Source organism: Apiospora kogelbergensis (genome assembly GCF_038363985.1).
Source record: "Apiospora kogelbergensis strain CBS 113332 chromosome Unknown utg000001l_segment0_segment0, whole genome shotgun sequence".
NCBI lineage: Eukaryota > Fungi > Ascomycota > Sordariomycetes > Amphisphaeriales > Apiosporaceae > Apiospora > Apiospora kogelbergensis.
In genome coordinates, this window is record NW_027117418.1 from 949616 (window position 1) to 970823 (window position 21208).

Here is a 21208-nt window from a genome sequence, read left to right on the forward strand (position 1 = left end):
GCGACCAGGGTCGGGGAGGGCCTGGATACGACGATGTCATGTCCGGTACGTACAGGATACATGTACCGGGCGAGAAGGCGACAAGGTATAGGAGAACAGTATGTACAATACTGATCCTAGAGAATCCATGAAATACGCCGCAAAGTGCCATCTCTTTTCTTCCAGAGTTTTTTCGAGAACCTATATGTCCTATCCTTAAGACAAGCAAGGCTGTTACCCTATGAGCTTGCATATAATCTCGTCACGCATCAAAGCGAAACCTCGTCCTCGTTGCACTTGCATTTGTAACCGCCATCCGTTGCTAGTCAGCTAGTGCCGCCGTCTAACACATATATACCGGCTTTCGCATACAACCTGACTTATCGCCTACGTCGAAGCTTTAACACCTCTCCCTGCTTATAATTGGCACCCACTTATATTTCCGGTTTCAATGGCGCACATAGTCACTTGTATGACAGGTGCCGATGGAGATCACGGAAGTCTCAGAAGTTATATATCTAGACAACAGCCCTCCACCGATTCTGTAAGTGCTCCACGTCTCGGCTGATTCTGGGAATCACTTCAAGCTTACCACTCATCGATACCAGCTTACTTCGAACACATCGTCCATTAGCTCTCTGGAGGAGAAGAAGCCATTCGCCTGGAGGATGTTTCAGCCAGAGTCGAGGAAGTACCAGCTCTTCCCAAAGGGGGACAACAAGCAAACAACAGGCAAGCAACTCGACCCCGAGGAGGCACAGGCAGTAGCTCTCGGCCAGTCTTCGGAGATGGCCGAGGATGCGGATAAGGTCAACGACCTTCGGATCCGGATCAAGGAGCGCAACCTCACCCGACGGAGGAAAGTGAGCGTGCCTGAGCTGGGACCGATGACCACAGTACATGAGGTGGCCATGGATTCTCGTAAGTCCTAGTATTGAGAGGGGGGGCTTCAAGCGTTTGCTAACAGCCGTGCAGCAACTATTCCAGGCCGACCTGCGGTGCATGAACGATCCATCAGCACACCGGTGAACTCGTCGTGGTTCCTCCCGCAGCCTTATGAGTTCAAGCCGAGCTCGTTATGCCGGCAAGAATCAGCCAGCGAATCAACTAGCCCGGCTTCGAAAGCCACGGTAAATCGCAAAGCGAGCAACCAGAGTCTCTCCAGACAACCACTCTCGCCCAAGTCACTCTCTCCGTTAACGATCCCCAACCAAGGCGGCACCCTGCCCCGCTTAGCTCGCCAGCTCTCGTTGAGTCGTCTTCGGTCTGGGAGCTCTCATCCTGAACCTAGTAGCGTTCCGGCCAAAGCTGATGAGTCCAGCCAAAGAGGCCAACACTTTTCGCCCTTTACACCAATGTCGGCGCCCAATAACATGACCGCCCCCAGATCTGCCACATCATTATCGACGTCGCCGGTCCCTATGTCGGCACCCGGTGATTCCGTGCCTCTCCCCGGCCATGGGAAAGGTCCGGAAACACGACCCCTGTGACCACGCCTCAGAACAGCAACCCCGATATGACAGCAACTGCCAAAGCAGACCTTGAGCTCGCCCAGCGAAGTGCGGCCGCGACGTCTCACAGAAGGAACAAGTCGGAATCAGCAAGCATCATGGATAGAGGCCGGCCAAGGAAGCGAAGCGATGGCACGCCCGTCGGCGGCGGACTCAAACGCAGCAACACCCTACAGAACAAGACTGACGAACAACGCCGTGCATTTGAGGAGCTCCCGCAAGGTTGGAAGCCCAGTGAAGCAGCAAACCACTTGGACCAGGCCGAAGCCAGCTACGTCCACAAGCAGGCCCTTGAACAGGTGTTAAGATTCGAAGTGCTTAAGAAGGACGATGTTGAGAGCCTCTCTAAGGAGCTTCGACATCTTGACGAGCGGACCGAGTACCTTCGACGCACCTACACGTCTTTGCGAGCTGGTCGTCGCAACCTCCACGCTCGCATCTGCCAGTACCTGCGATCTCCTCGTGGAGCCAAGTTCAGTCAAGGCTCGATGCTGAAGCAAGAGGAAGCCCTCGCTGAGCTCGATGCTTCGATCGACGATTGGGTCAACAAGCTGGAGCACGCAGAAAACCGTCGCACTCGTGTAAGACAGAAGCTCCTGGAGCACGTCGCGGCGGCCGCCACGATGGGCATGTCTGCCCAGACTACGGGTGCCATCGACCTCTTGTCCCAAGCCATGGGCGGCCAGCCTCGCAACGCCGCCGCCGACATCTCCACCCCGCCACGCAGCCCAGCCAAGAGCGGAACCTTCTTCCACACGACATCTCCCTCCCCGTCGCCTCAGCGTGTGGTTGCACGCGTCCCCTCCGTCATCCCCGAGGCCCCGTACGAAGAAGACGCCGAGCCTTGCACAACGGAGCAGGCAGAGGACAACGACTCGGAAACCGAGCTGCGGCGCATGGAAAGCATCCGCATCTACGCCGACAGTGATGTGTATGCACTCCTCGCCGACGTGGAGAGCGAGTTCACCAAGCTTCGTGGCCGCGAAACCCCGTCTCCCGAAACCACGCCGTCCTCGCCTACAGTCCCTGCCGTCGTGGAAGACAAAGAAGTCCATCGCGCCAGGAGCCAAGAGAAGCTCCAAGGAACCGCCAAAGCAACCAAGACCCCTCCTGCCCCGATCACTACCAAAACCCTCAACAAAAGCCCGCCTGTATCTCCGCCTGCCCCTTCTCCGCCCACCAAATACAGCCCGAATGGCGCCGACAGCCCAACTGGTGGCCTGTTCTTTCTCTCAGCAGCAGTCTTCAAGCCGACATAAGCCTCTGCTGCCCGCGTGTTACACACGTCATCACCCTACGCACGTTCGCTCTGAACGATGTCATTGCATTCATCATCATTATCATATGAATCACGGCCGACCATATCAAGTCATTGCCTGGAGTTTTTCGCGATCCTTTCTGATAGAGTCACACTTTGTGGCCAGTGCGCATAGAAGCAAGCGAAGCATCAAACACTCGGATTTTCACGAAGCTAGCAGAACCATCATGAGACACTTTTGACGCCCAAACGTTTGGCAGTCTCGTTGCATTTTCATTCACCCCGTATGCGGTTATCCCCATACATTTACAATTATATTCTTTCTTTTGTTCGGGAGGAGGTTTGGGGTACCATTTCACGACACATGTCTTAACCAACTTTATCATTCCTTCTACTTTCATCACAATTCGGAGTTGGTGGTTTCCTAGTTTGGGGGTTTACCAAACATTTCCTGTACACTTATCCATATCCTATGACTAACGGCCGAATCTATACCCCGTATTTTGCGCCCAGGTATACCACCAACAAATCGCGACGGCCAACGATAGATAGTATCGTGTACATAGCTGTAAAAATCATTATTGTTTCTTGACCCCTATACCTACGCAAGTTGCCGTGAATCATGCAGTGACTGATAGATGCCCAACTGAAGCCAAGGGCCTCCTCTCCTGCTGCATAGGTGGACTGCGCCCTGGGTAGAGTCCTGTTTACGAAGAGCGATGCGACCCTTAGACCAGGGGTTCTCAGTCCCGTCCTACCCGCAGCAGGCAACATGACTCATCACGGCTAGAGCCCAACAAATAGTCTGATGCGCGATGTTTCGCTGCAATATCGTTAGCAGAGCTGCTACCTAGGCAATCTGTCCCAAGGCTACCCAGTGACTAGCAGGGCTCTGGTACAGCATGAAGTATACACATGGACCCCGTCAATCCGTCACCGTCACACCTACCGCAATCGCACTACCACTAATCAAGCATCCATCAACACCGCCGTCACGACGGCGCCGGGCACTATCTTCAGCACCCTTAGATCTCTCACGTCCCCTCCACCCTCCCTTTCCCCGCGATGCATGCACCACCCCCTGAGTCGACGTCCCCCGCGTCCCAGCCAAGCCCTCAAGGCCGCTCTTGTGTACCCTTATCTTGAGAAGATCTTCCTGTCGATCCAATCGCAAGTCCCTGCGCTCGGCGTGTAGAGACCTCCTGTCTCTACAACAACCTTAAGCAGCCAAGTATATTTGTTTCTATCCATTGCGTCAACCAGCACGTGCATAAGCACGCACAACATGCATGCTGCTAGTACGCATGGCCCGGCTGTGATATCCCTTTTCAGGTCAAAGAGCTTGCTTACGCATGTACACTAGTACCCTGCATGGCCTCCATGCCATGTTGCAGGTATCAGTCATCCTGCGTCAAGAAACGAAACAACATCGAGACGGGAATAGACGCCCACGCTGCACTAGAAGAGAAAATGACCACGCGCTCCGGCTTCCTATTGCTGATCTTGGAGCATGAGGACCGGCGCGGCAGGCACCTCTCTGACGGTGGGGGCTGCTTCATTCGGGCCAGCCACCCCCGGCTGACCACCACCCTGATGATATCCCGAGGAGGATGCCCTCGTGGTTTTGACGGGAGGAGGTCCTGGGTGATGGGTCAGGTGGGACTGACTCAGGGGCGTTACAGACAACCCCAAACCCTAGGAGATGACTACTATTTTCTCTTCGTCGGCCTCGCTTATCGTTGCCGGTGTCTCTGTTCCTGAATGACATGGTTGTCGGTCGGTGGTGCTGTGGCGCAACTGAATATCGCTCGCTCCTCTCTCAGGACGGGACAAGGGTTGCCTTAGCGTGCCATACCCATGAGATAACATTAAGCTACATGTACTTGGACTGCTAGTTCGGTGCTGAACAGGGCATATGACGAGAGAACCGTGCTTTCCTTGCAGTAGTCTTGTCACTTCTTGTCTGCTCTAATCCTAAAACATGCACTTCTCCCCCACCGTGCCGTAGAATGCACGAGTAAATGATACAATGAGCTATGGCCCTCGCATGCACGACTTGCCGCTTGTAGAACGAAGCCCTCGCGATGACAGGTATGTACACGATGCAGCGGGACTCTTGGTACGGGGAGGAGACTAAAATATCCCCGTGGCCGTGGATCCATCAACCTAGAGAATCCCAGAAAGGCTTGATGAGTAGGCACCGCTTGGGCTGTCCCTATACAGCAAAGTGGTAGTAAATCTTTAGTAATTGGGAGGATTGTGTAACTTGTAACGCGACTCCAAGACGACGGGTACTGGACGGGTTGATTTAAGGTTGCAATCTTCCGTGCGGCGTCTGCCATCGGAACGTGGACGGGAGTCTCGTGTTTGACACCTGGGTTTGTTTCTTATCTTGTCTTGACTCTTTCGTTACCGGAACTTTGTTTTATGGGAATATGGCCTCACCTGGGAGCTGAGAGGAGCATGTGTGACCACCGCCACTGCAACCTCAGCACCGCCAAACTGAAGAATGAATCGATAGTCGGGTATTTGGGGGTAGCACTCGACCAGAAGAGATCCACGCACCACGCGTGCACCCATCGACGATAGAGAGGGGGTCACCCATTGTACGTGTACGTACAATTACACACACCGACCCGACCTGACTTTGAACATGGCGGCGAGGACCAAGCGTCGGCTCTACCAACATGTCCGCATCCAAGGCTATACCCTCTTCCAATTAAAAACACACCACCCTTCACCACGCTTCTTCATCTAGACCGACTCTATGTGCATGCTATCAGGTAAAATCAGCCTTTCGGCTATGTAGGCACCTTGCGCACCGACAAACCTGGGTCCTGGGCCCCGCTGCCAGTCTTGTTGTCGATCAGCTAGGGGAATAAAAACCAGTAGAGTCGACAGGGGTATGTTAGTGACCTTCTGGATGCGGTACATTCAGCAAAGTGGTTCCTGGACGAGCTTCTCGACGGGTGCGCAATTCGCAACGAGGGGTTGCGCGGAGGGGCCCGAGGCTGGATCAAGTTTCAAAAATGAGGGGTGTCCTTATTCGTCCTCGCTTTCCTATTCGACTCAACCACGCTACAGACAGTATACGTATTAGTATACTAGCTGTGGATGCGCCTCATCTCTTCGTGATGGATCTAGGTAGGGGAGCATCCTCCGGGGTGTAGCCTTGTAAAAGGGTCATAAAAGCTACAGGGGCAAAGCCTGGACACATCCAATGGGGGAATCAGAAACAACAACGTCGTGTTGTTGGGGGCGTGTAGCAGCATTGTTTCTGGCTATTAGTGATATCGAGCGGGTGCGGAATCTTGCATGAGGGCCTGGATTGTTGCTGGTATCGCCGACGAATTAAACCCCTGTGGCTCTCTGGCCAGGTTTTGCTGGCATATTTCCGCCTTGGCTAGCGGTCTGGCTGCCTCCTCGCCACGAGGGCACCATGCACGAATCCGTAGAAGGATGGGGTCTCAAGTGTGTTTGTAGCTTTTTGTATCTTGGTTTTGATCCAACTTAGGTCTATAGAAACGGCCCGTCAGAGTGCGTGGCAGACAAGGATGCATCCTGTGATGGTTGCCACATCCACAGCACATACATCAGATGACATGAAACGCATGGGAGCTATGTGAAATACCCATCCACACCATCATCGGCGTAAGATTCCAGCAATGAGACCGAGATACGCAATGTGCATGTCTCAAGCTCCAGGGTGAAGGACCCCAGCCTCTACGACCTTCATCAAGACGCCGCCCAGGCCCGAGGCCACCGCCTCCGCCGTCCGTCCTTGACTATCTTGGAATGCACGAATATCATCAGCCGAGGAGTTGCTCGGTCGCTGCTGCAAACCCATTGACTGGGCCGCTGCTAGCGCTGCTTCGGGGAAGAGCTCAGTGGCCAGCGGAGAAGCCAGCCAGAGAAGGAGCCATATGACCTCTTCTTGGCCCTTCTCCACGGCTAAATGAAGACCGGTTTTGTTGGCGGCGAGTGGATCTTGATACCGGATGAGCTTGCCCACGCTCATCGAGGTTTCGTCCTGCTCCAAGTCCTGGAGGAGCTCGACGATGCCTCCAACATCACCTTCGCCGCACATGACATGAAACGCACGAGCCGGGCGAGCCTCGGGGTTGGCTGCCAGGTAAGCCTCTTCCGTCACGGAAGGTAGCACGTCGAAGTTGTCTTGCACACCGCCCTCATTGGTGTATTTGGTCGGGATGGTCATGCCCGAAGATGTGTGCAAGAAAGGGTTGGTGACCGAGGGCCCGGCCGGGTTGGTGGCGACCTGAGCTTGGCAGGCCGGGCACTTGAGCGACATGGCAAGATCCGATGCTTGGTCCATCAGACACGACCAATGAAAGTGACAGCCGCAGCCCAGTTGCAGGTCGTCAGGCACTTGCTGAGTTTGGCCCTCGTTTTCGTCATCCTCCACTTCGAGAATGAGGGGCTCTTCGCAAACTTTGCAGGCAGCCATGGCAGCGGACAGAACGAGTTGTCTGGGATGATGATTCTTTTGAAGGTCGTATATGAGAGCGGGCAAGTATGTAGTCCCGGCCAATTTTCTGTGTCCACCATGCGTGAGAGATGGCCCAGAGATGAGTTTGGCTAGAGGACGCGGTCGGTCTCTGACATCCGAGTGAATCCAAGCACTGTAGCGCAAATACAATGCTGGGTGCAAAGAAGATGGCAGGCAAATTCAAGGTAAAAGTGATGTTTCCATGATGGGTTGCTTACCTTGACGAGTGGTGCTTTACAAAGTCAAACTTCTAGCAGGATACTGCGCAGGTATACTTCCAATGGATGAACGAATTCAAACCGTTTGCGTAGGTTTCGGGCTTGAGTGATAGATGCGTTCAAGTCACGTTGGCGATACTTGATGGCCGCAGTGAGGTGAAATTGGGGTTTTGTGGCTTTTTTTTTGCGGCGTCATCGCGATATGTTTCGCCAGGTAGTAGTGGATCGTCGGAGGTAGTGAGGCTAAGTTTTTCCGACTTCTTAAAATTCACGTCTGCTATCAGCCTCACCACGACGAGATGCATAAGTCAATTACCATGGCCTGATTAAGTTGATTCACATAAGATATTACATATGCAGTGACTGACTGATCTGCTAGGTCAAATTGCACCATCATGTTGTTGCCGGGCATCGTGACCACGTAGGGAGAGAGTAGACGTTATCAACATCAATACTGTACAGTCTTACTCGCACTCGGCTAATGTTACATATCCCCTCCGTCGCAACGCCACGAAGTACGCTTCTTTCGATTCCTTTGTGTATATTAGCATCTAGTATTTCACTGTAACCGGGATAGCAACAGGAATATTGATCAGGGACGGGGCGGGAAGCACTCACTTTCCGGGATGAGTCCGGCTTCTCGCGATAAACTTTGGCAAACATCTTCTTGAGCTTCTCTTCGAGCTCTTTGTCCTCGGCGCCCGCGTAAAACTTGCACACAAAGTGTCCGCCCGAGCGCAAAGTGTCGCTCGCGAACTGGAGAGCTGCCAGGCAGAGATCCTATATAATGATCGTATTCAGCAATCGGCATTCTGTAAGAACGTAGAGGAGTAGAGATGTCGATGAGTGGCGTGAGAAAGAGACGAGTTGCTTACCATGCTTCCAGCGTGGTCTCGAAAGTTGTTTCCGCTCGTGTTCATCATCCTAAGATACGGGTTATTATACGGGTTACTTTTTGTTCTGCTGCCAAAGCCGGTGGTTTGAGGCCAGGGTGCTGACATGTCGCTCAAAACTACCTGTGTTGTATGTCAGTGTTTGAATCATAGGCCATCCAGTTATTGCCAGAGAAAGGAGAATAAAAACGTGCACTCACATCTACCAGTTTTCCTTCTTCCTCTGCAGAGGGGTCCACGTGGATCGGCCAGCTCGTCTCTGCCCGCTCCGCGTCGATGTAGCTTGGCTTCTCCTGGATGAGGCCAGCCACATCCTCGGGATCAACCTCCGACTTGTCGGTCGCTGTTTCTGGGCGCATATGGTTCCTGTGGCCGGCGAACTCGACGAGATAGTCTTTGACCAGACTCTGCACGGTTGGGGATAGAAAGTTGCCTTGGATTGTTGACACCCCTTGGGTGGTTGAGCCGGAAGCAAATCGATTCCGACGATGCGCCCATGGGGCTTGGTGCGATCCTGGGCGATCTTTCAAGGTTGTTAGTTCTTCTTTTTGGCTCTTCTGGACTCGGCCACACGAGCAGAAGCTTACCTGCGACCAACTGCCTGGCGCAAAGCCCTGTAGAAATCTCGTCAGATCTGGCTGCTCCCACCAACTGATATGCTAACTCACTAGGTCGACCACTGTCTGGCCTCGTCTGAAAAGCCGGAACTTCTGGTCCATCTAAAGCCGTAGTCAGCGCCTAATAATATACGCCCGCCGATTCCATGAACCTGAGATCCGCTGCCACGAACCTCTATTAGCTTGAAGGCAGCCCTGCTCTTCAGGCCTTTCACTCGCGCCTCTCGGGCATAGAAGTCACTGCCCTGGCGCTGTTTCCATTGCGAGTTCGAAGATGACCAGCGTACACTGTAGCATGCGATAAAGGGCTGCGAAATTCTCTGTCGCAAAACAGCCTGTGGAGAGGCTATCGGTACAGTGGCTGCAGAAGCAGCAAAAAGGCCGAAAAGCCTTCCATTGCAGGGAGTCGTTGTTCTCGACGCCAACGACATTAAGAGTGTTGTCTTGGGATGACGGAATTGATGCCTTCCCTCATGTTAAAGACAGTTTGATAGTGGGAGGTTTAAGAATCTGTCGATGTTCTCGAGGATACGTGAAATTGCGGGTCACTTGTTTTCTACGCTGAAGCGGCTCAACAAGCTGGTGCGGCCAGGATTGGCACACACGTAACATCCACCACAGAAGAGTATGTCACGAGGCGTCCACATTGATAATGGCTGCCGGTGTGTAGGGATATTGTTCGCTCGCACTCGATAATCATACACTTGAGCAATCCTCTCACAGGCCTGATGCACTTATTTTGTAGTGTCCATGTTCATACAAAACAAAACAGTACAGTAAATGCTGCAATACGCCAACATCTGTTCCACGACCAATGCCGAGAGTCCTGAGAACTCGTATAATCCCTAAACGCCTTATAATGCATGCTCCCATCCATGTTCCGTACCTTAGCCCTTAACCTGATCCCGAATATGAACAAATCGCGTCAGTCTCTATAACTCCCACCTATGCGAGGAAGCTTGCCCCAACGCCTCTTCGGTCTCTCTTCAGAGGCGAAAATGTTTTACCAGCAAATGCATTACGCACACCACCTAGCGGCCCCTTTGTTCTTGTCTTGAGTGCGCCTTTCAGTTGGGCCTTCGGGGCTGGCACTGGCGCCTCCTCCTCCTCGCCATCTTCATCAAACAATGTCTTCGTCGATCCTAGTACCTTGCGCTTCTTTTTCTTCTTGGGCTCTTCGCCCTTTGGCACGGTGGCAGACTCGGTACTTGTATCTTCAGGCACGGCATCGTTAGACTTGGCAGCCTGCGTCTTCTCAGCAGCAGTGTCTACTACGTTCTCTTGACCGCCGGAGACCTCGCCTTCCTCTGCAACCTGGGCGAGTTTCGTGACCTTGGAAGCCTTCTTCAGAGCAGTCTTGGGTTTTGTTTGTGAGTTTTTTCTTGCCGAAGGTGCATCCGCAAGAGCCTTCTTGGGCCGCCCGCGGGATTTCACTTCGGCTAGGGGCTTCTCTGCTTCAGCCGGGGCTGGTTCGGTTTGCTCAGGCAACGAGTGAGCATCATCATCATCTCCGTCAGATGTTAGAACCGAGGCAATATGGGCGCCAGGGTTGTTGGCAAACTGCTGCGGGATAATAGACGTGTCGCCCAGCTCATCATCTTCTTCGAGTGCGCTGTCCATCGCGGTCTTACCGCGATTGAGGAACGGCGTGATGGAAAAAGTTGATTTCTCGCCCACCAGACTGGGCTCAGGTACAAATCTCTTCTTCGGCCCCTTTCGAGGTCTTTCATCGGCGTTGGGGGTTGCTATGCTGATCTGGCTGATTTCATCAGCACCAATATCGTGGACCTTGCGTTTCTTGAATGCCTGGCGCCCGGCAGTCTTCGCGGCAATCTCCTCGGATATTGTAGGTTTGGGTTTCTGCGCTTTGCGTAGTTCCGATTGGCACTGTTTCAGCTCTGCTTGTATATCCCGTGTCTTCGTCCTCATCTTCTCGAGCTTCTTCTCGAGCGCATCGTTCCGTGCTTCTGCTTCGATTAAAGACTCCTGCGACTGGTGGCGGAGTTTCTCCTTCTGCTTCTGCTCGGCAGCCAGCTTCTTTTCGATGTCTTCAAGCTGCGTGCGAAGATCTGCCTCGACGGTGTTGTCGCTTGCCTTTGATTGAACCTTCTTCGCCCGACGCTTCTCGGCTTGGAGTTCCTCTTCAAGCCTCTCCTTATCCTCCTTTGCTTCTCGCACTTCCCGCTGGGCGTCTTGCAACTTCTTACGCAGATCGGATTCCACCTCTCGTGTGCTATCCTGATCCTGGAGCGCCAAGTCGTGGGTGTGCTTTTCTTGCGCCAGCTGATCTTCTAGTCGTTCGCGCTGAGCCTTTTCCGTAGCCAGTGACTTTTCAGTCTCGCGTAGCTTCTTCCGCAGGTCATCCTCCACTCGGTCGTTGCTCTCGCGCTTTTGCATGGCCCGTTTGGTTGCCTTCTTCTCGTTGGCAAGTTCGACTTCGAGGGTGTTAACTTGTCGTTCTAAGGCAAGCTTCTCGGCTAACGTCTCTTGCTGTTGGGCTAATTGCGATCTGAGGTGATCAAGCTCTGGCTTCAAGACGGCGAGCTCTCGGGTAAGCGATAATTTCTCGGCTAACACGGTGTTCGAATCTTGTGCAAGATTGTTCATCATCTGCAGCTCGGTCTGCATCGCATGTTAATACTGTGGATGCCAGCCCAAGTAATCAGGTAGGCGGAAGGTAACACACCTGCAACTGTGAGAACTCGCGCTCCTGCTTTCGTAGCTGCTTTTCCTGCAAGCGCACCACTTCGATCTTCGCCCGTAACTGGGCACTGAGATCATCGCATTTAGCCGCCAGCTTCGCACCAGCATCAGTATTATGGGCAATCTGGTCGCGCAACAAGCTGTTCTCGTCGCGAAGCATGAGAATGCGTAGTTTTAGTCGACGGACGTCCTCGTCCTTGATCAAGAGATCAGATTGACTGGAATCGCTTTGGTGTCTCATCTCTAGTTCGTGCAGTTTCTCGACTTGCTGGTGTGAAAAGTCCTTATTAGCCTCTTCCTGCGACTCAACTTGGCTTTGTCGCAGTCTTACCATCTCTGGATCCATGCTCGCCTCCTGTTTGCGGCCCATGGCGGCTGCTCTCGGTGCTCTGCCCATCGCCCGGCCGGCGCGTTGTCAGTGTTGTTGTTGTGATATTCGTAGATGGAACGTGACCTAAAGCACTTCTGAGGTAACTTCGGTATGCAGACAGGAGGCCCAAGAGTAACAAATGTTCGACGACGACGTCCTGGATACACAATGGAATTTGGACTTTGGCGGTGTGTGGCCCGTGTCTTGATAGAGCAATCTGGAATAGGGTGACCTTACTGACCGTGTTTGGTGGACACTCTTTTGCTTGGAGGTGGAGGCAGGTGGTAAACAGAGTGCCTGAAATGGACTAGACCCGGTCGCTACGTCGGTCCGTCGAAAAGCTACGTAATCGCCGCCGAACCCCTGCACCAGCTAGTTAGTAATCACCACCAATGGGAACTGAGCTAAGCTTAGGCGGGCGTTAGGGAAGGAGCTCTCTGTCAATTGCCAATTGCCAATTGGGAACTGGCCACTTTGGAGCTTCACATCGCCGAGTCGTAACAACAGGTTGTCCCTCTCGATCCGATTCCCTCTCAGCATTGGCCAACAACACCAGGGCGGCCACCGAAAGTGCACTCCAAGCACGACCGCCCATTCTTTCAGCACATCCGACTTCGTGCCGCTCCTTTACCAACGAAATCGTTCACCATGCGCTGGCTGTCGTTGTTCATGTCCTTGGCTCTGCCATTTGGCACCCTCGCCGCCAAGAAGCCAGCATCGCCCGCCGACACTTTCAATGACTTCCACACCAAGGCACTCGCTGCCACGCCGGTGAAGCTGGCCGACTCCTCGTACAAGAAGCTTACTGCCTCGCCTCGCGATTATTCCGTCGCCATTCTCCTCACGGCCATGGACGCTCGGTTCGGTTGCCAGCTTTGCCGCGAGTTCCAACCGGAGTGGGAGTTGCTCTCTAAGAGCTGGCTCAGGGGCGACAAGAAAGCCGAATCCCGCACCATCTTTGGCGTCTTGGACTTCGCTGATGGTCGGGATACTTTCATTTCGGTGTGTAATCTTTTTGGGCCTTGAATACTGCGCTTTGCCACTAATGCAATTCTTATAGTTGAGCCTCCAAACTGCACCTGTCCTGGTGTTCTTCCCCCAACGATTGGCCCTCACGCCGTTCCTGGCGTCGAAGGTCCTGTTCGACTCGACTTCACCAATGGGTAAGATGATCCCAATCCTGGAGGGTTTTTGAATAAAACCGCTAACATCCCTGCAGTCCTCTATCGGCTGAACAGGTCCAAGCCTGGATTGCGCGCCATCTGCCAGGCCGACCTCACCCTGCTGTTAAACGTCCCGTCAACTACGTCGCCTGGGCTGTTGGTGTTGTTTCGACGCTCGGTATTGCTGGCGCACTTGCCAAAGCCGGGCCTTACATCCTCCCGATCGTCCAGAACCGAAATGCTTGGGCCGCAATCAGCTTGATCGGTATCCTCATGTTCACCAGTGGTCACATGTTCAACCAGATCCGCAAGGTCCCCTATGTGGCGGGCGATGGCCATGGAGGCATCAGCTATTTCTCCTCCGGCTTCCAAAACCAACTCGGCATGGAGACCCAAATTATCGCTTTTATCTGTATGTTTGCCCCTGAAATAATGGTCGTGCCAGGGCTAACTAGCATCCACAGACGGTCTTCTTTCGTTCTCTGCGATTGCCTTGATTATGAAGGTCCCTAGAGTGGCTGATGCCAAGAAGCAGCAAGTTTGGGTTCTGCTTTGGAGCGCTATTCTGTTCCTCCTCTACAGCTTCCTGCTCTCCATCTTCCGCATCAAGAATGGAGGCTACCCATTCTCGCTGCCCCCTTTTATGTAAGGGAACGCTAGAACTAAAAGTCACATTTAGGCAGATGACGCATTGGTGAGATAGCGGAAAAGGGGTTCGCGAAGATATGACATTATATGGTCGGCATGGAACCCTTCGCATGTATGATGAGACGACCTAGACTTGAAGATCAAATAACCTCATAGGCAATGAAACAGCACTTATTGCCCAGGACTTTGAACCAGCAAATCCGAGGTCAGCCGGATTTGGATCCAAATTGTCGAGGGAGTTGACGCCCTGCAGCCGGGCAAAGATTAACACAGGCAACCCCGACTGCACTGGAGGTTTCCACACCTGAAATCGGTGTTATGACCGGGTTTCGGCGATGAGCAGCCCGCTTGACAGATATCGCTAGTTTTACCAATAATCCGTGACATTCATGGCATCAAGGCTAATTACAACTTCTACGCCAGGTGGCTGTGACTTATTTGCAATAAACGGTAATAATCGCATTGTAGCGACTCATCTAGAACTTGTTATTTCGGAAGTCCCCTGAGAGATTCCCTATGTGTACCAGTCTTGCGGTCGTGCCAGAACAACGACAGATATAACTAGTATGGGCCAAGCAAGGCTCGCTAAGAATCGATCCAGACTGCTAAGCCCCTTTTGCAAACCAGTCTAGCCCCTTAATGCATCTGCTATCGAAGGCCTCCAGGCCCAGACACGCTGGGCGCCAAGGACCATATGAGCACTGCTATGAGGGCACTTGTATAGCACCCGCTCACATCGCAGGGCTTTTAGAGGCTCGCCAACCTCATAAGATTGCCAGAGAGAAGTTCGGAGCCATGTTCCGGAACTAACAGTAAGATATTGAGTTGAGACTCGTGAGATCTTGGGCCTCATGCCTCGGCAGAAATGCCTCGACACAGGTTGAGGGCGACCCAAACACGGCTTTTGTGTGATCATACGCCATGATCCCTTGAGTGTGAGGTTTAGCCGAGGACGCTGATTCGTCCATTGGCCAGCCGTGTTATTGCGGCTAAATGGGGAACCCAATTGTCGTCCCCATGCTTACTATATGGCTGGCGTGTTAATGGGGGCGCGGACATCTGCCACTTGCCGTCTCTCGACGAATGGCATGCCCCCTTGCACCTGCGGAGATTTATCTGCATTAGCTACTGGTCTCTCCACACAGATGGCGCTGCCACATCTCCTGCATGGGGTAAAGATGTTCTAAACGCGGTACTGATGTTCATAGTACATACCAACTTCGGCACGACAGACTATGTGTGATACATCTATCAAAGCTTGGAAAAGCTTGACAAAGCTTGTAATGAGTACGTTACTGCCTGGCGAGTCTTAACGTTGCAATGGTCAACTACTGTGTTGTTTTTGTTATGAGAATAGCTTCAGCTCATACTAGGAAACGTGTATCATGTTGGAAATGACATTACAAAGTCCCAAGATGAAAAGTATTGTTCCTCCCTCCCCAAAAGCAAATGATGGTGGTACATAGTCTACATGGTCTACATGGTTGGACCAGTCATACTGGATCTTGGGTTACGATGTGGCTGCAGATGCCGAGCATGGGGTGTCCCCAAGTAGCAACGGGGTGGCTTCCCCACACAAAGGGGTGGCAGTCCTAGGAGGCGAGTTCGTCAATGGGAGCAGTCTCCTGCTCCCTGGACATTGAACTTTCTTAGATGCCTCACGTACTTGATTCGAATGGACTGGCCCCCTAAAGGGGAACACCGGCGAACACCCCACCTCATACTGCCGCGAAGGGGGCCCAGACTGGGAAGACCCCATTTCGGAGACTCGATGCCCGGATGCCTTTCGCCTCCAACGGGCCTGTGTTCCTGATTGCCAGAATGGTATGCCTCCGCGATGGTCTAGTTGGCGGCGATGAACGAAGTAGCCCCTCGTTTGCTTGCCTGGATACCCCGTGTATAAGAAGGTGCCACTGCTGCCACCGGGAGGACCTCCTGAGACAGCTCCATAAGCCCCATCGTGTCCAGTTTACGACGATCTGGTACAAAACTTGATAAATCCGGTACGAAGATGAAGGTCACTACTACTGTTGCGGTCTTCGCCGCCGGTGCTCTCGCCGCACCAAACCGCCGCGGTGCTGCTGCTGCTTGCACTTCCGCCGTCAAGCTCGATGCCAGCACCAACGTCTGGAAGAACTACAAGCTCCACGCCAACACATTCTACCGCTCCGAGGTCGAGAAGGCGGTCGAGGCTATCACCGACTCGTCCCTGAAGGCTCAAGCTGCCAAGGTCGCCGACGTCGGCAGTTTCTTGTGGATGTAAGTCAGACGAAATCTCGCGAACAGAACAACCTACAGCCCCGTTGTTCGGAAATTTGTATCAGACACACTCACTAAGATGAAAACCTTGGCCAGTGACACGATCGAGAACATCGCCAAGGTGGAGCCCGCCATCGCCGACACCCCTTGCTCTGACATTCTCGGCCTCGTCATTTACGACTTGCCCGGCCGTGACTGCGCCGCCAAGGCCTCCAACGGTGAACTCAAGTACAGCGAGATCTCCAGGTACAAGTCTGAGTACATCGACCGTAAGTGAAGAAACATCTGCCGTGGGATGAAAATCCCCTGGACGCGTGAGAAAGCTCCAAGAACTGACCTCTCTTCCTTCTTCCTCCTCCAGCCATCGTCGCTATCCTAAAGAAGAACCCCAACACCGCCTTCGCCCTCTTGATCGAGCCCGACTCCCTGCCCAACCTAGTCACCAACGCCGACCTGCAAACCTGCAAGGACAGCAAGTCGGCCTACGAGGAGGGCGTGGCCTACGCGCTCAAGAACCTCAACCTGCCCAACGTCGTCATGTACGTCGATGCCGGCCACGGCGGTTGGCTCGGCTGGGACGCCAACTTGAAGCCCGGCGCCGAGGAGCTCGCCAAGGTCTACAAGAATGCCGGCAGCCCCAAGCAGGTTCGCGGTTTCGCCACCAACATTGCCGGCTGGAACGCTTGGTAAGTAGCAGACTTTCTCTCTCCTTGTCTAAGCATCATCATCGTGACCACCGCCCTTGTGTAATAATATTCCTCTTCGAGATATGCCATCGACAGTCGCAGCACTCCCCCTTTCCCATGCCATCATCACTTCATCGCTCTCATTGGTGAATCACCACCAGCCATGGCTCCCGTACACTAACCCCGCTACCAGGGACCTGAGCCCCGGCGAGTTCTCCAAGGCCTCGGACGCCAAGTACAACAGCTGCCAGAACGAGAAGATCTACGTCCAGAAGTTCGGCGCCGCGCTCAAGACGGCGGGCCACCCGAGCTACGCCATCGTGGACACGGGACGCAACGCCAAGACGGGCATGCGCAAGGAGTGGGGTGACTGGTGCAACGTGGTCGACGCCGGCTTCGGCAAGCGGCCCACGGCCGACACGGGCGATTCCAACGCCGACGCCTTCGTCTGGGGCAAGCCCGGTGGCGAGTCCGACGGCACCTCGGACTCGGGCGCCACCCGCTACGACTCGTTCTGCGGCAAGGATGACGCCTACAAGCCCTCGCCCGAGGCCGGTCAGTGGAACCAGGCCTACTTCGAGATGCTGCTCAAGAATGCCAGCCCTCAGTTCTAAGAAGTAGGTGACCGTGACAACAGGGGCTGGGTTCGGCCTGTTTTCTTCTCCTTTCTTTTCCCTGACCTAGGAGGACCGGCTACTACTGCTGTTCAAAAGAGGCAAAATCGAGACCGTCCAGGGGCCTTTGTAGATTGATGGAAGGAGGATATGCACATACATACTAAACTCAAAACAGCCAGATGGCGGAGATTTGGGCCGTTTGGGTCACTCATTGTATCAGATCCCGAGTCGCGCCGACTTGTAAATAATATAACTGTTGATGGGTTCATATATACACTCGTTTCGAGCAAGTTAACCTTGTGGTACAAAAAGTCAGAACAGTATTCTCTCTTCCATCTGGGCTCACCCATGCTTCTCGGACGTTCGATTACCGAGCTCAAGCGCCAGCTTGCCAGTAATCGAGATGCGTGTTCTTGGAGTCTTGGGATGTCATAACAACCTATCCAAATCTCAATTCGACTCCCCCCTCAAGCTTCAGGTACCCCCTAGTTTCTGTGAATTGAAGATGGCTTCGAATTGCCGCCATGGATGAACTCCGAAACAGCACAACACATGCATGACAAGTTGAAAGAGCAACGCAGTTGCAAAAATGCCATTCCATGCAGTGAACCCCGACTTTCCGAAACGCCTTGTGCCATATAATTCGATTGCAATTCGTATTTGTTGCAAATGTGCTGGAAAAAAACGCTCCCCGTGTATGTTGAAGCTCGAGTGTGCTTGGTATGATGCATTAAAAATCCACGCTAACGCCATCGCCGACATACTCGTAGTCGTCTTCCGGCGGAAGGAAATATGCCGACAGAGAGAAAGCAATGGCTAGGAGCACTGAGACGCTGGCACTGACAGTGCAAAGAATCCAGGAGTAACCTAACCTCCAGCCCGGGACGTTGAACTGTGCATCTGTATTAAACATGTATGCCTGTGAATGTTGGGTTAGCCGCGATACTCAGCAGACCAGCAACAGGCACTGCCACATTTCGAAGAAATGGCGATGACCCAGCATGTTGTATAAATCTCGAGTCTCTGCTTACCACGATGCCCATGCCCGCGAACTCGATCACGGCATCAGCTATCAGTAAGCCGGCGATCACGAACCAGCCCTCTTCCCGTTTGTATTTCCCTCCAAGCATCACGACCAAAAACGAGATGGCGGTAGCCAGCTCGACAACAGTGGCGAAGGACATCAAGAAGCCACTGCTCCTCCACATGGAGCAGAAGAACTGGTCATCGCGGCAGTCGTCCTCGCTGGGGAAGGGACGACAGGTGGTCTGATCGGCGGTCTCTGAGAGCGAACACGACTTGTGCAAGCCCATATGATGGCTGAAGGTCGCGTTCGTGTTTTGAGCGGTAACAGAGTACTCAACCCAGTTCGGGGTCATGATAGACGTGATTGTCAAGATGGTGGCTGAGGAGACGCATGTTAGCGATAAGCTCGTGGGTGATCACAACGATAGCTCATGCTCATGCATCACAAGAGCTTGGCGAAAAACAGCGGCAGAATTGTTCGAGATGAAACCACCCCAATGCGGAGTTCCAGAGCCCCATAGCATCTTGAGACAGCGAAAGGCGCAACTAGGTAGTGAGTGCTTGGTGGCGGCGGTTTGAAGGGTCGTGGGAAAATGCTGCGGTGCGTAGCGGCATCGTGGAGAAAGGCAATGACGTACCTGCAACAAAGACGCCCAGCGCCACGTTATAGACTACCAAGCGAGTCATTTTCGGCTTTAGAAAGCGTCAGATCCCAATTGGCCTTGCAAAATATTAATCCTCGAGTTCAAGCGTATTGGGCCAGGTCTCCTCATATCATGACAACGAAGTGGTCTAGTTCTGAAGAACAAATCAATCGGGTGGTGTGTGGTGGTGGTGGACGGAAAGAAAGGTCAATGGCAGGTCATGTAAACGATCAACGAATGCGGTATGATGGACGGCGTAAGTAACCGGATGCCCACCCAGTTAGTTTCCTTACATAAGACGCAGTTTGAGTCCAGGTGTAGTGCACGGGAGCTACCTGGGAATCAGAACCAACTTGAATCAACCAGACCAGGGAGACTGACTGATACGACAGCTACATGTATGATTGTGATTGCGTGGTTTTCTGTCCACCTAACACCTGCTGATTCAAAGAGAGAAATCACGTTTCATTGAGGTAGCAATAACGCATGCATCCCGTGTGCCTGCGTACGAATACATACACCCGTGGAGCTCATATCTCATGTCGACGCATATCTTGAGCACATCGACGATCAGGTGGCTGATGCAACATGCAGTAGCGTTACAACACTGCAGACCATTACTGCAGAAGTGCAGATAACCAACATTGCCCAGGCCAATCTCCTCCATCCGCCACACCGTGGGCTGATAAGCCCATCTTGCGGTCTGTCCGCTTATCGTCCATGGATACAGGCTACAAAGAAGAAGCTTCAAGACATGGTTGCTCGAATGCGACACACCCCTCATGCTTATATGTATTCATCATGAGACCATCTTTTCATCCACGGCATTGGAGTTGGTCGGAAGTGTTGGCGGCAGTTCAATAATGGGGTCATCAATGGTCATCTCGTGGGTACTATACATAATAGTTTGTAGTGTTTCATAGCTGGAGTGCCTGCTCCAGTCCACGTCGGAGGCAACCATTCGGTGAAGACACGACAGTATGTAGCACATAATTTGGACGACGACACAGCCGCTGAGAAGGTGGTTGGAAATGGGCGATACAGTACACGCATACTTTCCCCGAATTCTAGACGCGCCAATGCCGATGTTCCGTGGTACATTTCTACCTGCTTCATTGGGCTTTCTTTCATTTTTTTCTCATCTCAACCCGTTGAAGGAGGGCGGCCAGTAAGTGAATCACACCAACCGAATATTGCGGGGTGTCGTGAATTATGTATGTCTGGAGAAGCTGGGGTTGCTTCCATCATAGCACCGCACACCACACACCACACACCGACAATAGATTCGCGGGGATCTGGTGTACGCAAGATCCATCTTTGAACTTCCACTGCAGCAGTCGACGACTCATCGCAGGCTTGCTTCTGTTGTTAGATGGACCAATCAGGCAACCACCAGCAGTCACGCCTTCCATCATGGACAATTCCGCCATCACGAATGAAATGCATGGTTCAGAATAGCCCTGCGAGCGCCTCTTATGCCTGGCTGTGAAGCTCTTATCAATTGATGAGAATTCCAATGGGATCGGGACTAGGTGAGACCTTTCTACGGGCGGGAACTTGTATAGCGCGGCTGTATCGGGTGTAACGGCTTTATCGTTAAGGTAGGCAGGCACGTTTTGCGGCAGGCGGCTCTATGAACATCTATGTAAACGTCGACGACAAGATAAACAAGCCGATCCGAGCAGGTGATACCAAGGTTCAAATCAAAGCGTCTAGGCGCCATCGCAGTCTACGAATACCGATCTCAAGCCTTGACTAACATGAACCCTTCCACCCCCCACATAGCTGATAAAGCGGATTACCATGCCCATGAGTCACCATTTCTGATTGGCAATCCTCTGAAAACGAAACCAACTTCCTCGGCCACTAACTGCAAGCACGCCCAGGCTAACACCATGGCTGCTTGGCCCGAGGACAGATACAGTACCTGGATACAATACAAAAGAGGCTTGGATATGCCCATCGCCCTGGGCTCGTGAAGAGCCAATCCCAGAGAGCCAAGGTATGCCGGACATCCCACAGGACGCGTCGCATTCGGCCCATATACAGAAATGATATCGCCAGGGAGGTACTTGCAAACAGCCCGCTAAATCTCTGCGCTTCTCCCCG

The 21208-nt window shown here is 53.0% G+C and overlaps 6 protein-coding genes across 6 annotated transcripts; 3 read left to right on the top strand and 3 right to left on the bottom strand.

Moving 5' to 3' along the window:
• Positions 1 to 464: 464 nt before the first annotated feature.
• PG998_000326 (uncharacterized protein) lies at positions 465 to 2749 on the top strand (the record flags this gene model as incomplete). Its single annotated transcript, XM_066867144.1, has 4 exons — positions 465 to 523; positions 614 to 900; positions 955 to 1421; positions 1481 to 2749. The coding sequence occupies 4 exons, from the start codon at positions 465 to 467 to the stop codon at positions 2747 to 2749; spliced, it is 2082 nt and encodes a 693-aa protein (XP_066735559.1).
• Positions 2750 to 6442: 3693 nt separating this feature from the next.
• Positions 6443 to 7213, bottom strand: PG998_000327 (uncharacterized protein; the record flags this gene model as incomplete). Its single annotated transcript, XM_066867145.1, has 1 exon — positions 6443 to 7213. The coding sequence occupies one exon, from the start codon at positions 7211 to 7213 to the stop codon at positions 6443 to 6445; it is 771 nt and encodes a 256-aa protein (XP_066735560.1).
• Positions 7214 to 7937: 724 nt separating this feature from the next.
• PG998_000328 (ribosomal RNA large subunit methyltransferase J) lies at positions 7938 to 12056 on the bottom strand (the record flags this gene model as incomplete). Its single annotated transcript, XM_066867146.1, has 11 exons — positions 7938 to 8006; positions 8092 to 8253; positions 8349 to 8489; positions 8567 to 8773; positions 8854 to 8889; positions 8954 to 8980; positions 9035 to 9085; positions 9157 to 9318; positions 10010 to 11605; positions 11670 to 11954; positions 12018 to 12056. The coding sequence occupies 11 exons, from the start codon at positions 12054 to 12056 to the stop codon at positions 7938 to 7940; spliced, it is 2775 nt and encodes a 924-aa protein (XP_066735561.1).
• A 648-nt stretch (positions 12057 to 12704) lies between these two features.
• On the top strand, positions 12705 to 13868 carry PG998_000329 (uncharacterized protein; the record flags this gene model as incomplete). The annotated part of the gene is made up of 4 exons (XM_066867147.1): positions 12705 to 13058; positions 13117 to 13196; positions 13276 to 13631; positions 13684 to 13868. 4 exons carry the CDS (start codon positions 12705 to 12707, stop codon positions 13866 to 13868), a joined length of 975 nt encoding a protein of 324 aa, XP_066735562.1.
• A 2010-nt stretch (positions 13869 to 15878) lies between these two features.
• On the top strand, positions 15879 to 17426 carry PG998_000330 (Exoglucanase 3; the record flags this gene model as incomplete). Its single annotated transcript, XM_066867148.1, has 4 exons — positions 15879 to 16126; positions 16166 to 16395; positions 16488 to 16812; positions 17006 to 17426. The coding sequence occupies 4 exons, from the start codon at positions 15879 to 15881 to the stop codon at positions 17424 to 17426; spliced, it is 1224 nt and encodes a 407-aa protein (XP_066735563.1).
• A 733-nt stretch (positions 17427 to 18159) lies between these two features.
• On the bottom strand, positions 18160 to 19142 carry PG998_000331 (uncharacterized protein; the record flags this gene model as incomplete). The annotated part of the gene is made up of 3 exons (XM_066867149.1): positions 18160 to 18348; positions 18461 to 18834; positions 19094 to 19142. 3 exons carry the CDS (start codon positions 19140 to 19142, stop codon positions 18160 to 18162), a joined length of 612 nt encoding a protein of 203 aa, XP_066735564.1.
• Positions 19143 to 21208: the final 2066 nt, after the last annotated feature.